Genomic DNA, 20,914 nt, shown 5'->3' on the forward strand with positions numbered 1-20,914 from the left:
AAAAAAATTCCTGCAAAGTTCTCATCAGCTAGGTATTTTCTGACTAAGTTTGAATTTGTGAACATGTTCTCCTTTTCCTTTTCTATAAAGATGAAGAAGAAAGTGAGGGAGTATGGGTAGGAAAGGTGGTATTTTCTGACTAAGTTTGAATTTGTGAACATGTTCTCCTTTTCCTTTTGTATAAAGATGAAGAAGAAAGTGAGGGAGTATGGGTACAAAAGGTGGACCTTCTTTCTCTGGAGCTGACTGAACTTTAAAACTTCTCTACTAATTAACCAGCACTGGGCTCTACACTTTGCTTAACCCTGGGAGCAGGTCATCAGCCTTTGACCTCAGGCCTCCCCTCCTCACCAGCTCCATCCCCCATCCTAGCCTCTGGAACCTCATCCAGTTTTAGAGGAAAGAACCAGTTCAGAGGGATTGCCTCAGACCACACTATCTCCACTCGCCCAGACCTGTGGAAGATTAGCAACCATGCTTCCCAATGGGATAGGAACTGTAGCTGCTGGAAAAAGGTAAGAGGGGTGAGCTTTCCCTTTGCATGCCCTCACTGGGTTTTCTGACCTCTGAGGGACTCACCAGGATGACCTCAACCCCTTCGAGAAGACCAGGCCCTCTCCCTGGTAGTTTTAATCAGACTTGTTTGGAAGACGTCATTCCAAGTGCCCTCCCTCCCACTCCCTTCTAGGGGTAAGGCCTTTCCCTAAGCCACACCTTGGATTCTTAACCCAAGAAACAAAGGGGATGCCTTCCCTTGTACAGAAATCCTGCATCAGTGTCAGCCCTCACAGCAGTCCAGGAGATACTCCAAGTGAAATTGCTGGGCCTGCCATACATCTGAAAAGAGGACACATTTAATCTATGAGGACCTCCTAACTCCCTTTTTGCTCCTTCCACTCAATTGCCCCCTGCCCCACCCCCATCACATCCCCCATCCCCCCACCCAAGGTCTCAGTGACCTTTAACAAAGGACTGCAGCCCTCAACATCACACACATTCCCTTCTTGATCTGTTTTTTTACAGGAAGCTAGAAGTGAGGCTGTGGCTTGACCACCTTGGTCTTTCATTGTGCTTAACAGAGTTCCTAGGGCCCCCTCAGCCTCCACTTGTATTTCCAAATGTAGCTGAGGGACAAAATGGGAAACAGAGGCAAGCTGAGGAGAAGAATGGCAAGATTGTCTCTGCTTCCTCACCCTGCCTTCCATAGCTCCCTCAGTGCCTCTGCTCTCCCATTTTGTGCCTCTGTTCTTAAAAGGACTGCAGGGTTCACTTCAGATCATGCAAGAAGCCAAGTAACCCCTCAGCTGCCCCCAGCTTCCAGCCAGCCCCACGCTTGCCCAGCAGACCACTTTGGTGAGTCCTTTCTTCACTGCGTGCATAACCTGCTTTTCTGCTGGGGGAAGATTGAGAAGACTCAGTACCCTCATACAGACTCCCCTCTTTAGACCTAAGGGCCCCAGGTCAGTCACAGGAAGTTCCTGGCCCCTCATGTCTTATCTACAAAAACATTACAAGAGAGTTTATCTCTTGGTTTACTTAATTGGGTGTCCCAATTCTCCTAATTTGTCAATTTCATGATCTCACTTTTAAAAAAGTGAAATTAGTTTTATTTACTTTAGCAAACACAGGTTGGAAGTTACTAAAAGTTCTAGGAATCAGAAAATGATGAGGGCCTGAACTAAGGCAGCGAGAGAACAAGGAAACAGAATGCATAGAATCTAGGTTGTGACTAATGAGAAGGGTAAGAGGGAGAAATCCAGGGTGGCTCTCAGGTACCTGTGGGTCCCATTTGCTGAGTTGAAGGACCCAGAAGGAGAAACGTGTGTGGGTGAGAGTTATGCGTTCAGTTTGCTCGTATTTCACTAAGGAATCTGCAGGACATCCAGGTGGAATTGTCTAGCAAACAACTGGTCTGGAACTCAGTGGAAGGATTAGGCTGGAGCTAGAGACTTGGGTGTTTTCAGCACATTGACTGTGGCTAAAGTAAATAAAACTAATTTCACTTAAAAAAAATGAGATCATGAAATTGACAAATTAGGAGAATTCATTCCTTCTTAACCCTCTCATGTTGGTGAAATCCCTCTGTTGAATCAATTAAAATCCTCCCAATCCTTTAACATCCAGGTTAAAAATCCATCTATTTCTGAGGCCTTTCCTAATCAGCTTCTGTTAATGTCTCCTCCAGTTGACCTAAGTTTTCATTGGGCACTAAAGTTCTCTGCCATTTTTCTTGTGTGCATATCCCATCTCACCAGTTGGAAACTGCATTCTTTATATCTTCCAGCATGAGGCCTTGGGCACACAGTACTTCTAATAACCTCACTTGCTTCAGTAGTTGATTCTAATTTCAACATGACTATGGCCAGGCAAGTGAAACTACCCAATTGTAAGGAGTCCAGGACTGGACTTGTCCTGGGCCCTTGTACTTTTCAAAGGTTGTGGCCCTCCCCCTGGCCACAGCGGGTGGGACGGTAATCTGTGCTTTACTGGGGCAAATCTGTGGTGGGTAGTGGAACAGGTGATTTCTCAGCCTAGCTTACCTCGGCTTTCTGTCTCCCTATAGGAGTGGACGTCTTCTCTCCTTGCTGCTTATTGGCCTCTGGAGCTGTGTGACCTGTCATTTGAGCCCTGGGGAGGACATCTGCACAGCCAAGCCTCGGGACATTCCCATGAATCCCATGTGCATTTACCGTGCCCCAGAGAAGAAAGCAACCGAGGGCGAGGGCTCAGAGCAGAAGATCCCTGGGGCCACCAACCGGCGGGTCTGGGAACTGTCCAAGGCCAATTCCCACTTTGCCACCACCTTCTATCAGCATCTGGCAGACTCCAAGAATGACAAGGACAACATTTTCCTGTCACCCCTGAGTATCTCCACAGCTTTTGCTATGACCAAGCTGGGTGCCTGTGACAACACCCTCAAGCAGCTGATGGAGGTACAACCCAAAGCCCTTTCACCTAACCTCCTTGCTGGAACACCCAGGAGAACATCTATGTGTTGGTCTAGAGCCCTTTAGAGACTTTGGGTGGTATCCCAGTCTCTTTGTGTTTCTTTTTCTCTTTTTCCTTCCTACCCTTTATTCTTCTTTTATCCATTTGTTCATCTAGAAAACATGAGCTGAGCATTTATGCTGTGCCAGGCACTGTGTTTGAAGGGACTCACAAGTATTGGTCAGGGGCTGACTGGCACTGTGCTCACCACCCATGTTAGCCAGGCTGCTTTACCAGACCCACCACTATTTTCTTTTGATTTCTACAGGTTTTTAAGTTTGATACCATCTCTGAGAAGACATCTGATCAGATCCACTTTTTCTTTGCCAAACTGAACTGCCGACTCTATCGAAAAGCCAATAAATCCTCTGAGTTGGTATCAGCCAACCGTCTTTTTGGAGACAAATCCCTTACCTTCAATGAGACCTACCAGGACATCAGTGAGATGGTATATGGAGCCAAGCTCCAGCCCCTGGACTTCAAGGTGAGTTGCAGATGTCATCCCTGACCTTGGAGTTCTCCTTCTCCACTCAGAAATTAAAGAGATAGAGAAGCAGGATCCAAATTAACACTGCTGTGGTAGTTGAAGGCAGGTGGAGGTGTTATAATCCTATAAGTCAGAACCCCTGGGATATGTATTCTTGCTTAAAACCTGAGAAATCAGTGTAATCTCTGGATTGTAGAGGCTGCTCTGAAAAGTTATGTAAAAGCCCTGCAACAAAGAAATCTACTGACTTTATTCAATCAGTATTTCTCACACTTTTTTGACCACATGGGCATCTCTCCTGCCCACCCCCCAACTCCTGCGTTACTCATCAGCTTCCCATAGAACATATCTCATGAATACTCATAAGAGTTCAAATTTCCAGAGTCAGAGAAGATAATATTTTGTTCTTTTCTCAGACTATCTTTCTCCTCTTCTGTTTCTTTATTTCTTCCTCTTTTTCTTTGCTTTCTTTCTTTTTCTTCTGTTACCATTTACTAACAATATGGAAGATTCACGACACTATACGAGATATGTGAGGTTTCCCCGTCTGGGTTAGAGAGATGGCTTAACCAAATGGTGGGAAAGACAGAGGGAGGACGGACAAAATAAAGTGCTTCACAGGGAAATGGAGAAGCCAAGTGAATAGCACAGTTGGGTAGGTGTGTTTCCTGTTCTCCTCAGGGAAATGCAGAGCAGTCCAGAGTGACCATCAACCAATGGATATCCAATAAGACTGATGGGCGTATCACTGATGTCATTCCCCCAGAAGCCATCAGTGAGTTCACTGTCCTGGTGCTGGTCAACACCATTTACTTCAAGGTACTCAAAATGTCCCTGGAGAGACCTCAGGGATGACTTGTTTTCCCTCCAGCTTACCCTCTTTCATACCATTGGGCATGTGTCAGTAGATCTTTTCTTTTTTTTTTTCTTTTCTTTTTTTTTTGGTACGCGGGCCTCTCACTGTTGTGGCCTCTCCCGTTGCAGAGCACAGGCTCCGGATGCGCAGGCTCTGCGGCCATGGCTCACGGGCCCAGCCGCTCTGCAGCATGTGGGACCTTCCCGGACCAGGGCACGAACCCTCATCCCCTGCATCAGCAGGCTGACTCTCAACCACTGTGCCACCAGTGAAGCCCAGTAGATCTTTTTTGAGAAATGGTACATGCATGGTCTGGGTAAAATACAAATTTGCTGAGTCTAGAGTCATGTCTAGGGCTGTGGCTACTGGGCTGAGGTCCAGAGGGGGCCTGGTAGTGTCTCTGGGCCCAAAGCAAAGTGTACACACTCACAGACCCAGCATGCTCAGCAGTGAGGTGTGCATGGTAATAAATACTCATATATATGTGATGATTTATCCTGTCCTTAATTAACTCCATTTTGAAATCTGGAACAAAATGACAGAGTCTATAGACAATCCTCACTGATGAGATTTTCTTCCATCATCTAGAGCAGCTTCTGCAGTGACTCAAAATTCCTCTTGCCTGAAGCTTCTGAACCTCCTGATGTCAGACTAACCTCAAACTTTGCAGAGGCCTTGTTACATGATCATGCAGATGGCTTTGTCTTTCTCAGAGAGTCAAGAGTTCTAAAGACTGTTCCAACTTTATTACAGTTAGGAAGGATAAGGGAGAAGGTACTGGGAATAAAGACCATTGATACTCAGGAGGACCTCCAGCTTAACGCAGGTTGAATTGTGCCTTTCCCGGGTCATGCTCCAGATACACTCTTCTCCTCGACTGGGCCCAGGGGGTTAGCCAGTCATTGCTGTTGTCAATTACTCTGTTGCTTAGGGGGTCCCTCACCCTAAGAATGGAGTAGGTTGGGCTTCCCTCGTGGCGCAGTGGTTGAGAATCCGCCTGCCGATGCAGGGGACATGGGTTCGTGCCCCGGTCCGGGAAGATCCCACATGCCGCCGAGCGGCTGGGCCCGTGAGCCATGGCTGCTGAGCCTGCGCGTCCGGAGCCTGTGCTCTGCAACAGGAGAGGCCACAACAGTGAGAGGCCCGCGTACCAAAAAAAAAAAAAAAAAAAGAATGGAGTAGGTTGCATTTCTACAATGTGTACTGCCCTTTACAGTTTATGGAACACTTTGCCTTTTATTAGTCCTCCTAATCTTCATAACATCACAAATGTGAACTTGGGCTGCTCAGACAGATTACTTAATTTAAATTCTGACTCTTCCATTTCTAACTGCAAACTTGAGCAAGTTACTTGAGACTTTTCTATGCCCCAACTTCTGCATCTATAAAATGGTAATAATGATACATCTACCTTACACGGTTACTGAAGGGATTAAGTTAATGCACATAAAATGCTTGGAGCAGTGCCTGGCACACAGTAAGCATCCTACAAATATTAGTGATAACCAGCTCCTAATCTTACAGATGAAGAACCACCACTCAAAGAGTTAAATGACTTGTCCCAAAATCAAAGAGCCAGAAGATGACAAGGAATGATAATTACAACTCAGAAATGTCAAAGGAGTGTCTTGTATCCCCTCCTTCTTTGAACAGAAAGTTGGCCAGCCCTCACTCTCTGCCCAGCAGGACTCCCAGATGACCCCCTGGGGTTATTACCTCTGTCTGGCTTTATTCATCAGGAACAGAGCCCAGCATTTTGGAGGATGGCCTTTGAGAAAGAGGCTGGTGGGAGGCAGAAAGCAAAAGGAGGCAATTAGATTTAAACTCCAGAAGAGACTTGCAAAGAGGCCAGTAGGTTGTTCTTGTTTTTCTTATTATAAAAGCAAATAGTCACTGCTGAAAATCTGGGAAATACAGAAAAGTTCACAGAACAAAAACGACTCATGATTCTATCACTCTGACACGGTGTTAAGACCTTTGCATGCATATCCCTCTAGCCTTTGTTCTTAACAATTACACTTACATAAAATATTGTGACTACTTCCCATGTCAGTATTCTCCTACGGATGTTTTTGGTCCTCTTGCTTTGTGATTCTCCCACCTGGCGTCTTCTTCCAGGGCCTGTGGAAGTCAAAGTTCAGCCCTGAGAACACAAGGAAGGAACTTTTCTACAAGGCCGATGGGGAGTCATGTTCAGTATTCATGATGTACCAGGAAGGCAAGTTCCACTATCGGCGCGTGGCAGAGGGCACCCAGGTACTTGAGTTGCCCTTCAAGGGTGATGACATCACCATGGTGCTCATCCTGCCCAAGCTTGAGAAGAGCCTGACCAAGGTGGAACAGGAACTCACCCCAGAGGTGCTGCAGGAGTGGCTAGATGAGCTGACAGAGACACTGCTGGTGGTCCACATGCCCCGCTTCCGCATCGAGGACAGCTTCAGTGTGAAGGAGCGGCTGCAAGACATGGGCCTTGAGGACCTCTTCAGCCCTGAGAAGTCCAGGCTCCCAGGTGAGTGGAAGAAGGAATTTCCTCCTCTCTCTGTCCTCAAAGAAGTTTGACCAAAAGTGGAAGAGATGGGGAAATAGTAGAAAAGGGCGAATCAGGACACCTGGACTCTAATCCCAGTTCTACTGCTAACTCAAGGAAATCCCTTCCCTCTCAAGCTGTCTCTTTTCTCTTCTGTAAAATGGGACGTTGGCTCTTGGATCTCCACAGGCCCATATGGCACTGGAACCTTTTGAGTCTGTAACTCATAGAAGAGATGGGACCAGGTAGAAAAGAACTTGAAAAGCATCAGAAAATTCAGAGCAAGGAGACAGATATGATTAAGAGCCAGGGACATGCGGGTCCCACAAAATAGGCATAGCTGACATGTAATAGCCCTTCTTCACCTGATATTCCAAAGGGCTCATGTGATTTCTAAGGTCACATGGACAGATACAGTCACCCCTTCCCAGTTTTGATACTCTGATAACGGTGCTAAGTTGGTTTGTTTCTTCCAACCCACCATCCTTTAAAAATATGCATTAAAATCTCTCTCTCTCTTTTTTTTTTTTTTTTTTTCGGCCGCACTGTGTGGCTTGTGGGACCTTAGTTCCCGACCAGGGATTGAACCCTTGACAGTGAGAGCACGGAGTCCTAAACACTGGACTGCCAGGGAATTCCCTAAAATATCTCTTTTTAAAAAAGGAGTTTACAACGTTAGTTAACTGGATTTACCTTTAATGGTCTGTCTTTAAACTAAGTCTGAAAACCACTCCCAAAGTGTTGACACACTGGAAGGGAAGACATTCCTACCAGATGGAGTGAGTTTTTCTTTAAGAACAGAGTCCCCACCACCCCACCCCAACCCCCCATGAGCTGAAGCAGGAGATTAAATTCACGGGAGCCAGGCTGAATAAACCCAAAGTACTTTATTATTTTTAACATGTATTTATTTTTCAGGGTATCATTAAGTGAGAGTCCAGGATTTCTTTCTGTCTTTCAAAAAAGCCCCAAAGGACCTCATAGTTTAAACTGAACTCCTTTCTGTGGGTTGAAACCGACTTTCTCCCATTTCACAGAGCTTTCTCTGGTCTTCCTTCTAGGTATTGTTGCAGAGGGCCGGAGCGACCTCTATGTCTCAGATGCATTCCACAAGGCATTTCTTGAGGTGAGTACACCTCTCTTCGCTCTCTATTCTTCTGCTGCTTTTTTATTCCCATGCTGCTTTTTTATTCAATACATCAATATCTCATGTGACTAGTAACTTTGGAGTTGTTCCTCCATTGGCTCTTACAGTGTAAACAGCAGATGTGTGAACACTAGGAGACAGCTGTGGAAAAAGGCATGATTCCAGTGTCCCTCAAACCCCAAATCTGTAGCGCCCTCCTCCACGAGGACTGCTACAATATAGCCCTGACTTGAAGCCCTCATGGTCTAATTGTTCCACCCTCCATCCTCTACCTCTCCTGGGAACACAGACTTTAAGGGGAAGGTGACATAGGAAAAGCAGCCAGCAAAGGCATTCAGAGGAGGATAACCAGGAGAGGATGAGCTAATGGAAACCCAGGAAGGAGTGTTAAGACAATGGAAAGCATTTAGTAAGAAGATTTTTTGAAAAGTGACCGAGGTGACTTTTCCCGGAGGAATTTGGACAGCGCAGTAGGGGCACATGCCTAGTTGTAATAGCTGAAGAGCAAATGGAAAGTAAGGAAGGGGAGCTGGTGAGTGTAGATCATGTCCTAAAGTGTGTTCCAGAAAACTAGAGCTCTAGACTATACTGCAGGTAACAGAAAGTTAGATGGTCAAATAAATGTATATCCTCTTATTGGGAAATTAACAAGAATTAATGCACATTGGAGTGCCGACGTCTGAGCAGTTCCATAGTGAAGAAAATGGTTCAGTATTGTTTAACCTAGTGTTGCCCCAACTAAGCTGACCATGGAAACCTTTACTAGAGTAAGAGCTGTATAAAGCCTTTAGAACTTCTGCTTCTCAAACAAATACTGAGCTATATAGATCAATGGCATTAGCTTTCTGGGGAGCTTGACTCAGGATGGGGTCTGAGAATCTGTATATTTACAAAGCTCCTTAAGAAATTCTGATGCACAACCAGGTTTGGGAACCATTTATACAGATTATTCTTTGGGGGAACCAGGCTATGAGGGAAATGTGATGGGGCAATGTTAGAGAAGGTCACAGGATTGAGGAAATTGCAAAGAAAGAAGATTGTGGTCAGAGAGAGAGGTTTCAGGGCATCGTGCTACCAAATATAGTTGCAGAGTCCAAGCTCAGTGGGAAATATGTAGTTAGGAGGAAAGTGGAGGGATCAAGGGACAGGAGGAGGTCAGAGTAATTGTAATGGGAGTGAGGAAGTGTGATAGCTTAAAAAAACCAAAGGTTATATAGTCTGAGAGAAGGATAATGTAATTATAATCTCAAAAGTCCAGATGTTCTGAGAGATGGCAAGTTCAAGGTGTAGCCATGGACTGGTTTCCTTAAGTGAAGGTAACGCATATTGGGTCTGATGAGATGAAAGACATGGGAGGTTAGAGTATTGAATGGGTCTCCTACCACCTATTTTAATTGTCTAGGTCACATGATATCAGGAGTTAAGATAGACAGAAAGGCTACGGGCTAGGCAACAAAATCCTCAATGTGGGAATATAATCCATAGGACAATAGATGTTAGTGACCTGTAGGACAACAGCAAGCATAGAGGGATATATCTTAAAGATACTGAGGTCAGAACAGGGGATTTTACATGAGTACTGGATTCATGGTTTTGGAAGTAAAAACACCACCGATACCATATGGATTATGGAAGAAAGAGCACTTAGAAAGGCTGCAAGGGAAGATGAGTCCTCAGGGTTTTAACTATGATTGAGAATCTTCTTCTAAGGACCCCAAATAGAAGTGGTCAGCTCAGACCTCCTTGAGGGCCTTGAGTAACTATTAAGAAGAAGCAGAAGTTTACATTCATTTTGTCTACTTGAGCCAACTAAACAATGATGCAAGGCTCCTCCATGGCTCTTGGGAACCCTATACACACACCCCAACTGATTGTAGATCTCCTGAGAAGCCATTAAAAACCAGAATCTGATTTGAATAAAAGGATCCTGGTCTTACAAAAGCTCCAGTCTGCTCATAAATTTAGTACTAGAATGATCATGAAATAGATAGTATGGCCAGAAGGGAGGTGGTAAAGAAGGAGGGAGGGAGAGAACAGCATCAACCAGCTCCTCAAGACTCAGGGATCTGAAGTGCTTTCATTAGAGGCAGGGACAGAGTTTTAGTGACATTCTGGGTCCCCAAACAAAATTTTCTAAAGATATCTCCCTCCAGACCTGTGCAGTTCTACTTATCAGCAAGTTCGAATACCATCACTTCAGTCTATTACTCCAAGAAGTACTCATCTCATCCAGCCAGAGGACCCTCCTCTTTTCATAGGCCCTAGTTCCTGAGTGGCTGCTTACAGTAGTTGTATCTGGGATCTTGATGCTCCAGGAGTGAAACTATCTCAACTATAGTGCTCTAATCTGGAGTCAAAATGTCTTTTAGTATCTAGTACAATACCATATACAACGGTGCCAGCCAGAAGTGTGACAACCTCGTATACATCCAGATTTCTGGTTTAGAGATTATCTGAATGGACCCTGGCACTTATTATTCAGCACAAGGCTTGGATGAATACAAGTGCTTACATCAATATTCAGTGGATGAAAGAAAGACTAAAAGTAGGATTCCAGAGGGAACCCAACCTGACCCAAGTGTACTTTCACCTGGAAAACAAATGGCATTTTGAGGAATTGCTGTGTCATGGATGATTTACCTGCCTGTAATGAGCTGCAGAGTAGCTAATGTAGCAGTTTGTCTCCTATTTGACCTGCAGGTCAACGAGGAAGGCAGTGAAGCAGCAGCAAGTACCGTCATTGGCATTGCTGGCCGTTCGCTGAACCCCAGCAGAGTGACCTTCAAGGCCAACAGGCCCTTCCTGGTTCTTATCAGGGAAGTTGCTCTGAACACTATTATCTTCATGGGCAGAGTAGCCAACCCTTGTGTTAACTAAAATGTTATCCTTTATAGTTCTTCCTACTTTGGTTTGTGAATAGAAGTAAAAATAAATACAACTACTCCCATATCTCACAATTACGAATGGACTTTGCCACCTGAAACGAAGACAAGGAAAGGAGAAATGGATAGAGATGCTGTTGGGCATTTGGTAAAATGAGGCTCTCGATTGTTCTCTACCAGTGAACACATCTGGGTCAAGAAAGTGAAGAAGGGAGATATGTCACTGCTTCATCTTGAAAGATGGTAGGCATCCTGACCTCTCAGGAAGCCTCTGACCTCTCAGAAGCAGGGGGAGCTTGAAATCTAGGTAATCCCCTCAAACTAAAAAAATCCAAAAATTTAAAAGGAATTAATCTTTAACAGAAAAGACAGACAGAGGTTCAAATCTGAATATTAAATCTTTTAATTCTCAAACCACTCACATGCATAATGTTCTTTTACACAGTGTTAAAATAAAGAGGAAAATGTATTTTTATACAAACAGAATTTCAAGTATACATTAATAGACTTTTCAAATTACTAACCAAGTTGCTAAGATTTCATTCACATTGTTCTTAAAGCTGTTCAATGAGAAAGCTTTTGCTAAACTGCTTTAAATATGTTTATATAAACCCATATATTTTCACTTTCTCTGAATCTCCCTCCCCCAACCCCAGTCTCTGCCCACCCTCCTGCCCTCCGCCCTCCCCCCTCCCCCGACACAACAGGGCTCCTGGGGCTCTAGGAGGCATGCAACCCCACCAAGAACTATTGGCTTGTCATCAGGGGAAGGACAGAATCTACAGGAGGAGAGACTGAGAACACCTGTCAAATTAAGGGAGAGAACAAATCTGATACTTAGAAACGACACAAATCAGGATCATATTTTGTAGACTGTGATTCACTTGCCTTTTATTTAAAAAAAAAAAAACTCTCAGCCTCCTACGAAACCACCCACAAGTTTCTGATAATGTGGTAGCTGAGAAAATAATTTAACATTGGGTATTTTCTCCAGTGAAACTTCCAAAATCAAGGTAGGCATTTTGAACTTTTTCATTTGGTTGTTTCTTTTTCGCTTTGGCTGGGGGTGGGGGGCAGCTTAAAAATGGTTGATTTCTGTGTTTACATTACGGAATTGAGTTAATTTCACGAGGTCCACCAAGAGTTCTCCCTCCTCAACTCTCCTGCTGAAGTAATCTGGCTTCAGGGTGAGGAACAGCCACTCTCCTTAGGAATTAAAGTGCATTTTTTCAGTAAAAGTGGGGTGGGGGGAGGTGTGGTTTACACTTAAGTGATAATGATTAAGAGAGGGTGGGGTGAGAGAAAATCCTATTCCTATATATAGGTATTTATAGTTAAGGTCATAATAAAAACAGATATTCTCTAAGGAAATAAGATGTACAAACCCAGTCCAGCACACTCAGAGGTGCAAGAGTGCTAGCCTGGCTCACCGACTTTTCTGAGGCATCTTTATTAATGGAGTAATCGCTTCAGATGAAAGACACAAACCTCAAATGTTAGTTTTTATAAAGGGAAAAAACAGACGGGTAGGTTCTTCTAGTTAAAAACTCTTATCTCATTCCCTTTCAGGGATAACATTTTAGAAATTGATTGTCTGTTTTACTATGAATCCTTGATTAACAAGTTGTGAAAAAATGTTAGATAAGTTTGTTGCTTAGAAATATTATGGTAGCCTTTAGAAACTCAGGATGAGGAGGCATAGTTAGTCCTTGCTATCAATAAATATCAGCTGAGGGGAAGTTAAAATTTTCCTGTAATCTCTTTGATAGCTACCACCAGAATCTTACTTTCTGTTTTCCTATAAATGCTTTACTATTTCTTGGGGGACAAACCCAAGAATTTTCCAAAGACAAGTAAATGCTACATTATTAGCTGTATGAAGAAGTGATGACAAGGGGGAAATTGTCCTGGATTCTGGCCTCTGAGTCCAGTGTGATCTGCTTTTCACAGTGACCAGTGGGAAGGCACAGCGCCAGGGACAGGTAGATGGGAGACAGCTGTCACCCACCATATAAGCACCATTGAGAACAGGTGGACAGATTTCTTTCAGACTATGTCCATCTGAAGGAAACCATATTTCGGCTACATTGACTTTTCTATCTTAGAACCCTCCGTCTTGTCTTTTCTTCTCAGAGACAGAGCATAAGTGGGTCCCGCCTGAAATTATGAGAAGCCAGGATATCTAAGGGAAATCTAAGTGGCTTGCGGGATCTTATTAGTTCTCTGACCGGGGATTGAACCCAGGCCTTTGGCAGTGAAAGCGCCAAGGACCCACTAACCACTGGACTGCTAGGGAATTCCCTAAGTGCTCTTTCAACCTACTTCTCCCTTTACTCACTTATGCTGATGTGCCAAGAATTGAGAGTTCTGATTTTAAGATTTCTTAAAGGAGAAGCCATTGGTTCCTGACTGATCTGGCAGATCTATTTAAGTTCTGCCATTAGATCACAAAATAATTCAACAGGCTAAAACAGTGAACATAGACCATAGAGGATGAAAAGTTAATGGACTGAGACATTTCTTTTGCCTATAGTTTGGGAATGTTTTTCTTTTGTTGTGAATAGGGGGATGGGACAGGGTGGTGAAGCTGCAGTCAGACCAGCTTTTATTTAGCTCTTTCAGAAAGGATTTCTTAGAGGTTTAAGAGGAATCAGCAAGCCAATCAGTAGGACAGAAGAACTTGGCCGAACTTCACAGTCCTGATAGAGAATTCCTAATAGGGAATTTGTTTCATTATTGGTGTAAAATATAGTACAAGTTTCTCTCTATATATTTTTACCATTACTTCCCCTTCCTCCTCCTCTATTCTCCTTCCCCAAATCTTAAAATCCAGTGCGGTGTGATTTGTATAAAGTTCAACAGTGTTTCACAGTACTCCACCATGTTCCTCATTATGAAAACCCTAATGGGCTACTCTCTGGATGCAAACAAGTCTCAAAGGCTATTGCTTTTCTATTCCACCCAATATAAGGAAGCCTTCACAAATCTTCTAAGGCATAGGAGGCATTTTTCTCTGACATTGCAGCATATACATGCTAAGCAAACAGCCAGGCCTTAATGTTATTTTAATGAAATTTCATAGCCTGATGCTAATTAAGTCCTCTGCACTAGCAATATTTCCTTCCACCCACTTTTTCTTCTCAAACACACCACCTATTTGAAATTTAAATTATCAATTATTTGTAGGCAATATATGAATGAAAATTTCTACAGTGCCGGCAGTCTCTCAGATGAGAGACTGCTATATTTGAACTTGTTCTTAAACACAAATTTCTTTCATGAATTAGAAATCACTTGGTAGCTAATTAGTTTGAATGGTGGTTCTCACTTTTTTTAAGGATAATCAAACAGTTCTTCCCTCCCCATTATCACGTGTGAGGTTACCATGGGCAGGTATCTTTATACCTGGGCGGGAGAATGAAAGATATGAAAACTCGTTTGGGAATTACTGGGTTAAGTCTTTGATATCCTGGAACAAAGATGCTGAAATGACTCATTTCACATTTCATGTAAAACTCAGAAATATTTACGCCTTAGCTAGTGCATTTAATTCACAAAGAAACATGGAAAAGTGAAAGTCACTTTACATCGAAATCCCACTTAGAAGACAGGCTAAGAAACAATCAAATACATCACCATCACCCCAGGAAGGGCCCTTCTTTTTCTTAATTAACTTTAACAATGCCACCTGCTTACTTTACAAATAAAAATCACCCGAGGTGGCTTGGGCTTGGCTCTCTTAATAAGTTCAAGCGCTCCATTTCAGCTAGCAGAGTTTAAAAAATCTCCACTTAAATCACATATGCAAGGGAAAGAGGATTCTAGGGAGCAGACTTCGAAAATTTGTTTTGCTGACTTATGCATACTTTGGTATAGAGAGGAAACTGGGTGGATGGCAACATCTCTCTACTGAATTACTCTGAGGACAAATAAATGATCCATTTTACCACTTGAGCCTTGGCCCACTCTAAGTTTTAAACTCAGAGCCATGCCTGGGATACCAATAAAGTTATCTTATGACAAAAGAGAACCAGGTAGAGGTTATCCTGCCAAAGACCATTCAGGACTACCTAGAAAATGATTCTCAACCTTGGCTGCCCATTTAAAATCATCTGAGGAGCTTTTAAAGCCCAGGTTGCACAGCAGGCCACTTAAACGTAAATGTCTAGAGGGGGCACCAGGTATCATTACTTTTTTAAATGCCCCAGGTGATTCTAATGTGCAGCCAAGATGGAGAACTACTTGCCTAGGTCAACTGGCTCAGTAACAGAAAGCATTAAGGTCACTGTTCACCCAAGCCAGATAGAAGAAAGACTCTATGCTTCCTCCCAGATTCATAGATTTAACATGTCTCAAACAAATTACCTAGGCATTTCTCACTTTTTTGTTTGTTTTGTATTTCAATAAATCACTTTGGCTGTAAAACAGGCTGCACTGCCGACAGTATATTATTGACTTAGTAAGACTGCACCTTAAGTATGTGTTGGTAGCAAAACAGCTCAGGACAGGCCTAAGCCAAAACTCTGGGCACAAACAAAAGATAAGCCAGCAGGAGTTAATTCCTGAGTCTAGGATATTAGGAGCATGGCTTATAGGCTGACAATGATTCTATAGTTAGAAAAAAAATAGCTGTGGTGAATAGATTCACATGATTTTACTGCTTATCTCCCTATAGCATTCATACTGTATTCGGGCGAACTTTTTATACCAGTTGTCACCAATGAGTACTGCTTGTCTCATTTGGAATTTCACACTGTATTGTCACTTGCCCTACCCAGTCACCAGGAAAGTAAATACTTACCAGCTAGTACCTAAAACACAGATGCCAACCTCTAAAAATCTGAAAATGGATCACTCCTTCATTTTCACTCCTAATCAGAGAATCCCTGTTTGGAATTACAACCAGCCAGTGCATTAGAAATGAAAAGGTGGAAAGCATTCTGGGATATTTCTGAAAAGGCCAGTAGTCCTTCCTCAGCTGTAACAAATGTTCAAATGGTAGGTAACCTGACTTGGCTCAGTGTACTTGTGCCCCAAACAGCAAATCAGTTGAGTGCTACAACTGCATTTAAAGATTAGGTGGCCTGCCTAGTGGCATTTTGCTTCCGAAACTGAATTTCCTGACATCCACAACAGGCCATCCTGACTACTTTAAACAGTATTGGCATTAAAACCAGAAAAATCTCTCTTCAGAGTGTCTAAAAGCAAAACAGGTCATCCAAAAAGCTGCATGCAAAACTGCAAATTAAGATATTGGCAGAAGGCTCATTATCAGGAAAATATGGTTGATATTCCAGTCCCCCAAAATGGACTGCAAATGGCAATTTAAAAATTAAAAAAACAACAACTCAGGATTCAAACAAAATTTTCACATCATTAAAAGTTGAGTGCACCTTTAAAAACAACAGAAAGACTCCACTTCCATGGGCTACTCTTGCCAAATAGAAGCCAGTGGATAAAACACTAAACCCAAGCATTCTGACACTGTTTGATTTGGGCAACGAAACCAGTGTCCACTGACATCTGAACATGACAAGAAGTGAGATACTGCAGTCTCTATATTTCGGGTCTGGCTTTCCTTTGCTTGCTACAGAAAGCTACACTCTTTCTTCAGCCAAGTGCTCAGAGGTAGAGGAGCTGAAGCGAGTACAAGAGAATGGGGTGGATGGTGGCTGAGGAATCCAGCCTCCTGCCTAAGGGGCTACAGGGCAATCTTGGAATATTCTCAGTCTTTAATGGGAGGTAGAATTTTCTACACTGACTTATCTGCCTTCATCAGACACCTTTTTCTCACATACACACATAAAATCACATACACATAGCTGGCAACTCACAATGATATTGCAACTTGCAGCAACTGTACACCTAGCCCAACAGATACTTTCAATCTAAATTTTATATTAACCCCCAGCTTTTCTCAGGTAGATGCAAGCCAAATTTGTTCTTTTGAGATCCCTCCTTTTGCCAGGCTTCTAAACATACATTTCTCTTTAACGCCTACATCTTTTGTCGCTGAAGAACAGCTGCACTAAGTGGGTGCAAAGTGTTATAACATCTTTATAAATAGAAAGTGCAAGAAACAATTTTCTTAGCCAAAATACAAACAAAGCAACTAAAAGCTCTCATAGCCTACTATGCCAAGAATTTGATTTTTATAATCAATGATACAGCTAACAAAATGCTTCTAAAGCTACCAAGGTCATAGTGGATGAGTAAATATATTTATAAACATACATTTATGAAAAAAAGATATTAAGAAAATAGCCAAACTTCCCACAAAAGTTATTTGCACGAACTATCTTTAGTATACCACTCTTTGTTCAATGCACATGCATGTACAATTGAATTATATTAGTGTTATTTTTATTGGCCCACTTTTCCAAAAATAAAACAGGCTCATTTTTTAAAACTTCAAGTTACATGATTTAAAATCATTTTTGTAAAAATATCAAATACCATATAAATTCTAAATATCTTTGCTATCTGGTTGATAGCCATTCTAGAGGTGGATTCCAGTCACACGTAGTGACTCCTGATTTAGCATGGTGGCTTCCAGAGGAAACACATTTTAAGCTTTGTTCCCTGTGTTGTAATTTTGTTTTTGCAGTGGTTCTTTAAGAACCACTGTAGTTAGGATTCTATTTATAGGAAACTCAGTAGATCATCTTCAAAAATGTCAAAACATCTGCTACAAGACATGTAAAAGCAGAAATCTAAACCTTAAGGAATTTCTCAGGATGTGGTTATTAAATGGTTTAGACTTGTGATGCTGAAAAGAAAGAATAAGTATTTTGTCAATCTGCAGGTTTCCCTTCTTCTGACTTTGTTCTCTTTTTCAATTTGAGACCACAGTACAGTTGACCCTTGACCAACATGGGTGTGAACTGCATGGGTCCATTTATTGCCAGGTTTTTTTCAATAGTAAATACTACAGTACTACACCATCAGTGGTTGGTGGAATCCCTGGATGCAGAGGAACCACAGAAACAGAGGCCAACTATAAGTTATAGGGGGATTTTCCACTTGCAGAGGGTCAGCACCCTAACTCCCACATTGTTCAAGAAACAACTATACTTAGTTTTCGTGCAACCACCAGATGATTTCAAATTTAAGAGTCACAGAGAATCTAGAGGAGGGCCCAAAGAGCTGTAAGAAACCGAATAAGAGGCATCTTCATAGATGATCAAGTATTTTTCAAGTGTCCAGTATTTTCACTATAAGTATCTTTGCCACAAACATTTTCACGGCATAACTAATTGGTCATAAGACAATTTTGCCACAAAAGATAAAATAACTGGATGAGTTTTTGGTTTGATAGTTTGGTTTCAACTGGCATTTCTCCCAGTTAGCAACATTACTGTGCCTTCATTCAGCACAATGCTGAATGAAGAGATGAATCAACAAGCAAAAAAAAAAAAAAAAAAAAAAGTATAAAATACTAAGAATGAAAGACCTGGAAGACAAGTGCTTAGGTACAACACACAAAATCAGTTATTTGTGCAGGATTGCCATGAATCTACACACATTTTAGAGGTATTCAAATATTTTGTATTTTGCAATAAAGTTTTAAAAATTTTGTTATTCATTTTCATGCTTCATTATGTCCTTTTTAATGTCCCTCTTTTATTTTTTATCTTTTATGGCAAAATTGCCTTACAGCGAATTATTTATAAGGTGAAAATGCTTGCAGCAAAGTTGACTATGGCAAAGATGGTTCTAGCAAAAGTACCTAGAACCAATTTTTCATTCCCTGGGAGTATATTTTCAAAGTCTTCTCTGTCACAAAGAGCAGACTTTGAGGTACAACAGAGTGGAAATATGGGTAAAAAAGAAAATGTTAAGGCTATTTTATTTTTATTCATCAAAATTTGCCCCAATCATTATATGATAAAATCTAATTAATCCTGATGTCTAAATGACTCAAACGTTCCAACCCTGGTTATTCAACTACAAATGCCGAAGTCTTTCTTTTCTCTTCCCAGCATTTTCTAGAGTCCTAAATTAAGTCTTCAGCCCTGAGTACCCCTTTTATATCCTGCATTTGTAATTCCTGAGGCCTGACCGGGGAACAGAGATCCCTTCACTATATGATAACTGGGGATGACCAGCAAGAAGCCCTCACAACTAATTCTCTAGGAAACCACTACACATGGAATGGATAGATAATACCAAACCTTTCCTCTCTTAGAAAGTGTATTCATTTGGGGATGATCATTTTTAGAGCAGAATCCATTCTCTGCCGTTATTTCTTCTGAAGGCAATAAAAGTCCATTTATAAGCCAGCAGGAATTTAAATAATGCATCCTAAATTTGAAAAGTCTAACCAAAAATTGTAAAAATTCAATGATTTGTTATTCTATATAACAGAAGCTGATAGCAACTGATAATTTTAAAAGATTAACAACTATAAAACTGGGCAACGGATTTTCCCATATGGAAGGTAATATAAATGGAATGAACCTATTATCCTAGCACAAATTTGTGCCAGAGGTGGTATGGTGGCAGTAAAGATGTGCAGGATATGTAGGCAAAACTTGCAACCATCTCAAGAATATAATCCATCTAGCCACTCAATAGAAACTCCTGTTGAAACAGATTTAGCAGCCATATAAAGTTTCCATACCACAGGAGTTCTTGCCTATTTGTAAATTAAATACAGCTGACATCTCTAATAAATCAAGGTCTGTAACAGCAAGCTTTTTATTCCCTCTAGAGTATTTCTGGTTTAGCATAGACAGTTACTGTGGCTTCACAGGGAAAAAAAAAATGGCAAATGCTCACAATTTGGAACTTGGAACAAAAGAAAAAATGGAAATTTTGCTATAATATAAATGAAACTCATGGGGTGGGAAGCTAAAGAAATCTGTTCCAGGTATTTGTCTCATTCTCCTTCTAGCTCCTTTACTGACCCATGGTAGATACAAGAAATGGTTTCTATGGCACAAACAACTGACCTAAATGAACACACAAGAGTTAAGACAAATCAAAAAAACCTAATGCTACCTATAACAGATTAAAGTTGGCCCCAAATCCTTGACACATCTTCCATCAAGTGGTAAGGTATTTCCTCTCCCCTTGAATCTGGGCTGACCAGTGACTTCTTTGACCAATAGTGTATAGTGACGACTCTGTGATAGCTGTGGGCCTGGCCTTGAAGAGGACTGGCATCCTCTGCCCAGCCTCTTGGAGGCCTGAGCTGCCATTTCATAACTCTGACTACTATGATGGAGAGATCAGATAGAGAGTCCCTGAGACTTGAGAGAGGGAGAGGAGGCCTGCTGGGCCTAGTCTTCTAGCCCTCCCTACCAAGATGTCAGGAATGTGAGATCATCTTGGACACTCCTGACCAGTCCAACCACCTGCTGAATACTACCAGGTGACCTGAGTTGTCACCACAGGGAGCAAGAAATTGCCTAGACAAGCCTTTCCTGAATTTGATTCACAACATCATGCGATATATAAAGTAGTTGCTGTTTTAAGTCACTAAAGTTTAGGATAGTTCATTACACAGAAATAGATAACTGGAATGCTATCTTTCAATTTTTGCCTTGGTAGTAACTCAATCACTCATTCACAATTAGAACTACCAAATGGGTGACTCCTCTAAATTGGTGGGCAATATCCCCAGAAAATATTCATCATTCAACATCTGCTCAGAGGTCAACTGCTTTATCTCGTGAAGAAATCTTCCAATCACTTATTCCTGAATTAAAAGTTCACTAAAAGCAGTGCTGTTACTGGCTATTGTATATTCTAGTTCACTCCAACTCTTAGAAGTAAACAGAGTTAACACGATGTACTGGAGATAGCCTGGGCTTCGGAATCAGATTGGTAAATATTGGCTCTGCAATTTATCCATTGTGTAATCTTGGGCTCAACAGTTTCCTCATCTATAAAATGTAGTATAATCACACCTATTAAAGGCAACATAGTCTACTAAGAATGTCAAGTGTAGTGAAAGACTGCCTAGGTCAACCTCTCTGTGTCTCCGTTTCTTTCTCTCTAAAGTGAGGATAATAACAGTATC

The 20,914-nt window shown here is 42.0% G+C and overlaps 1 protein-coding gene across 1 annotated transcript; it reads left to right on the forward strand.

Annotated features, from left to right (window-relative positions):
• The first annotated feature begins 401 nt into the window (after positions 1-401).
• On the forward strand, positions 402-11,365 carry SERPINC1 (serpin family C member 1). Its single transcript, XM_059040914.2, has 7 exons — positions 402-515; positions 2,564-2,933; positions 3,257-3,472; positions 4,157-4,294; positions 6,450-6,840; positions 7,920-7,984; positions 10,706-11,365. The coding sequence occupies exons 1-7, from the start codon at positions 475-477 to the stop codon at positions 10,880-10,882; spliced, it is 1,398 nt and encodes a 465-aa protein (XP_058896897.2). The 5' UTR covers positions 402-474; the 3' UTR covers positions 10,883-11,365.
• Positions 11,366-20,914: the final 9,549 nt, after the last annotated feature.

The sequence above is a fragment of the Kogia breviceps genome, chromosome 1 (assembly GCF_026419965.1).
Source record: "Kogia breviceps isolate mKogBre1 chromosome 1, mKogBre1 haplotype 1, whole genome shotgun sequence".
NCBI lineage: Eukaryota > Metazoa > Chordata > Mammalia > Artiodactyla > Physeteridae > Kogia > Kogia breviceps.

Bases quoted from the DNA above. Each gene is read 5' to 3' on its own strand.
- SERPINC1 (XM_059040914.2), top strand. From the start codon at position 475: ATGCTTCCCAATGGGATAGGAACTGTAGCTGCTGGAAAAAG. The intron at 516-2,563 runs GTAAGAGGGGTG...GTCTCCCTATAG, and splicing joins ACTGTAGCTGCTGGAAAAAG to GAGTGGACGTCTTCTCTCCT. The intron at 4,295-6,449 runs GTACTCAAAATG...GTCTTCTTCCAG, and splicing joins TCAACACCATTTACTTCAAG to GGCCTGTGGAAGTCAAAGTT.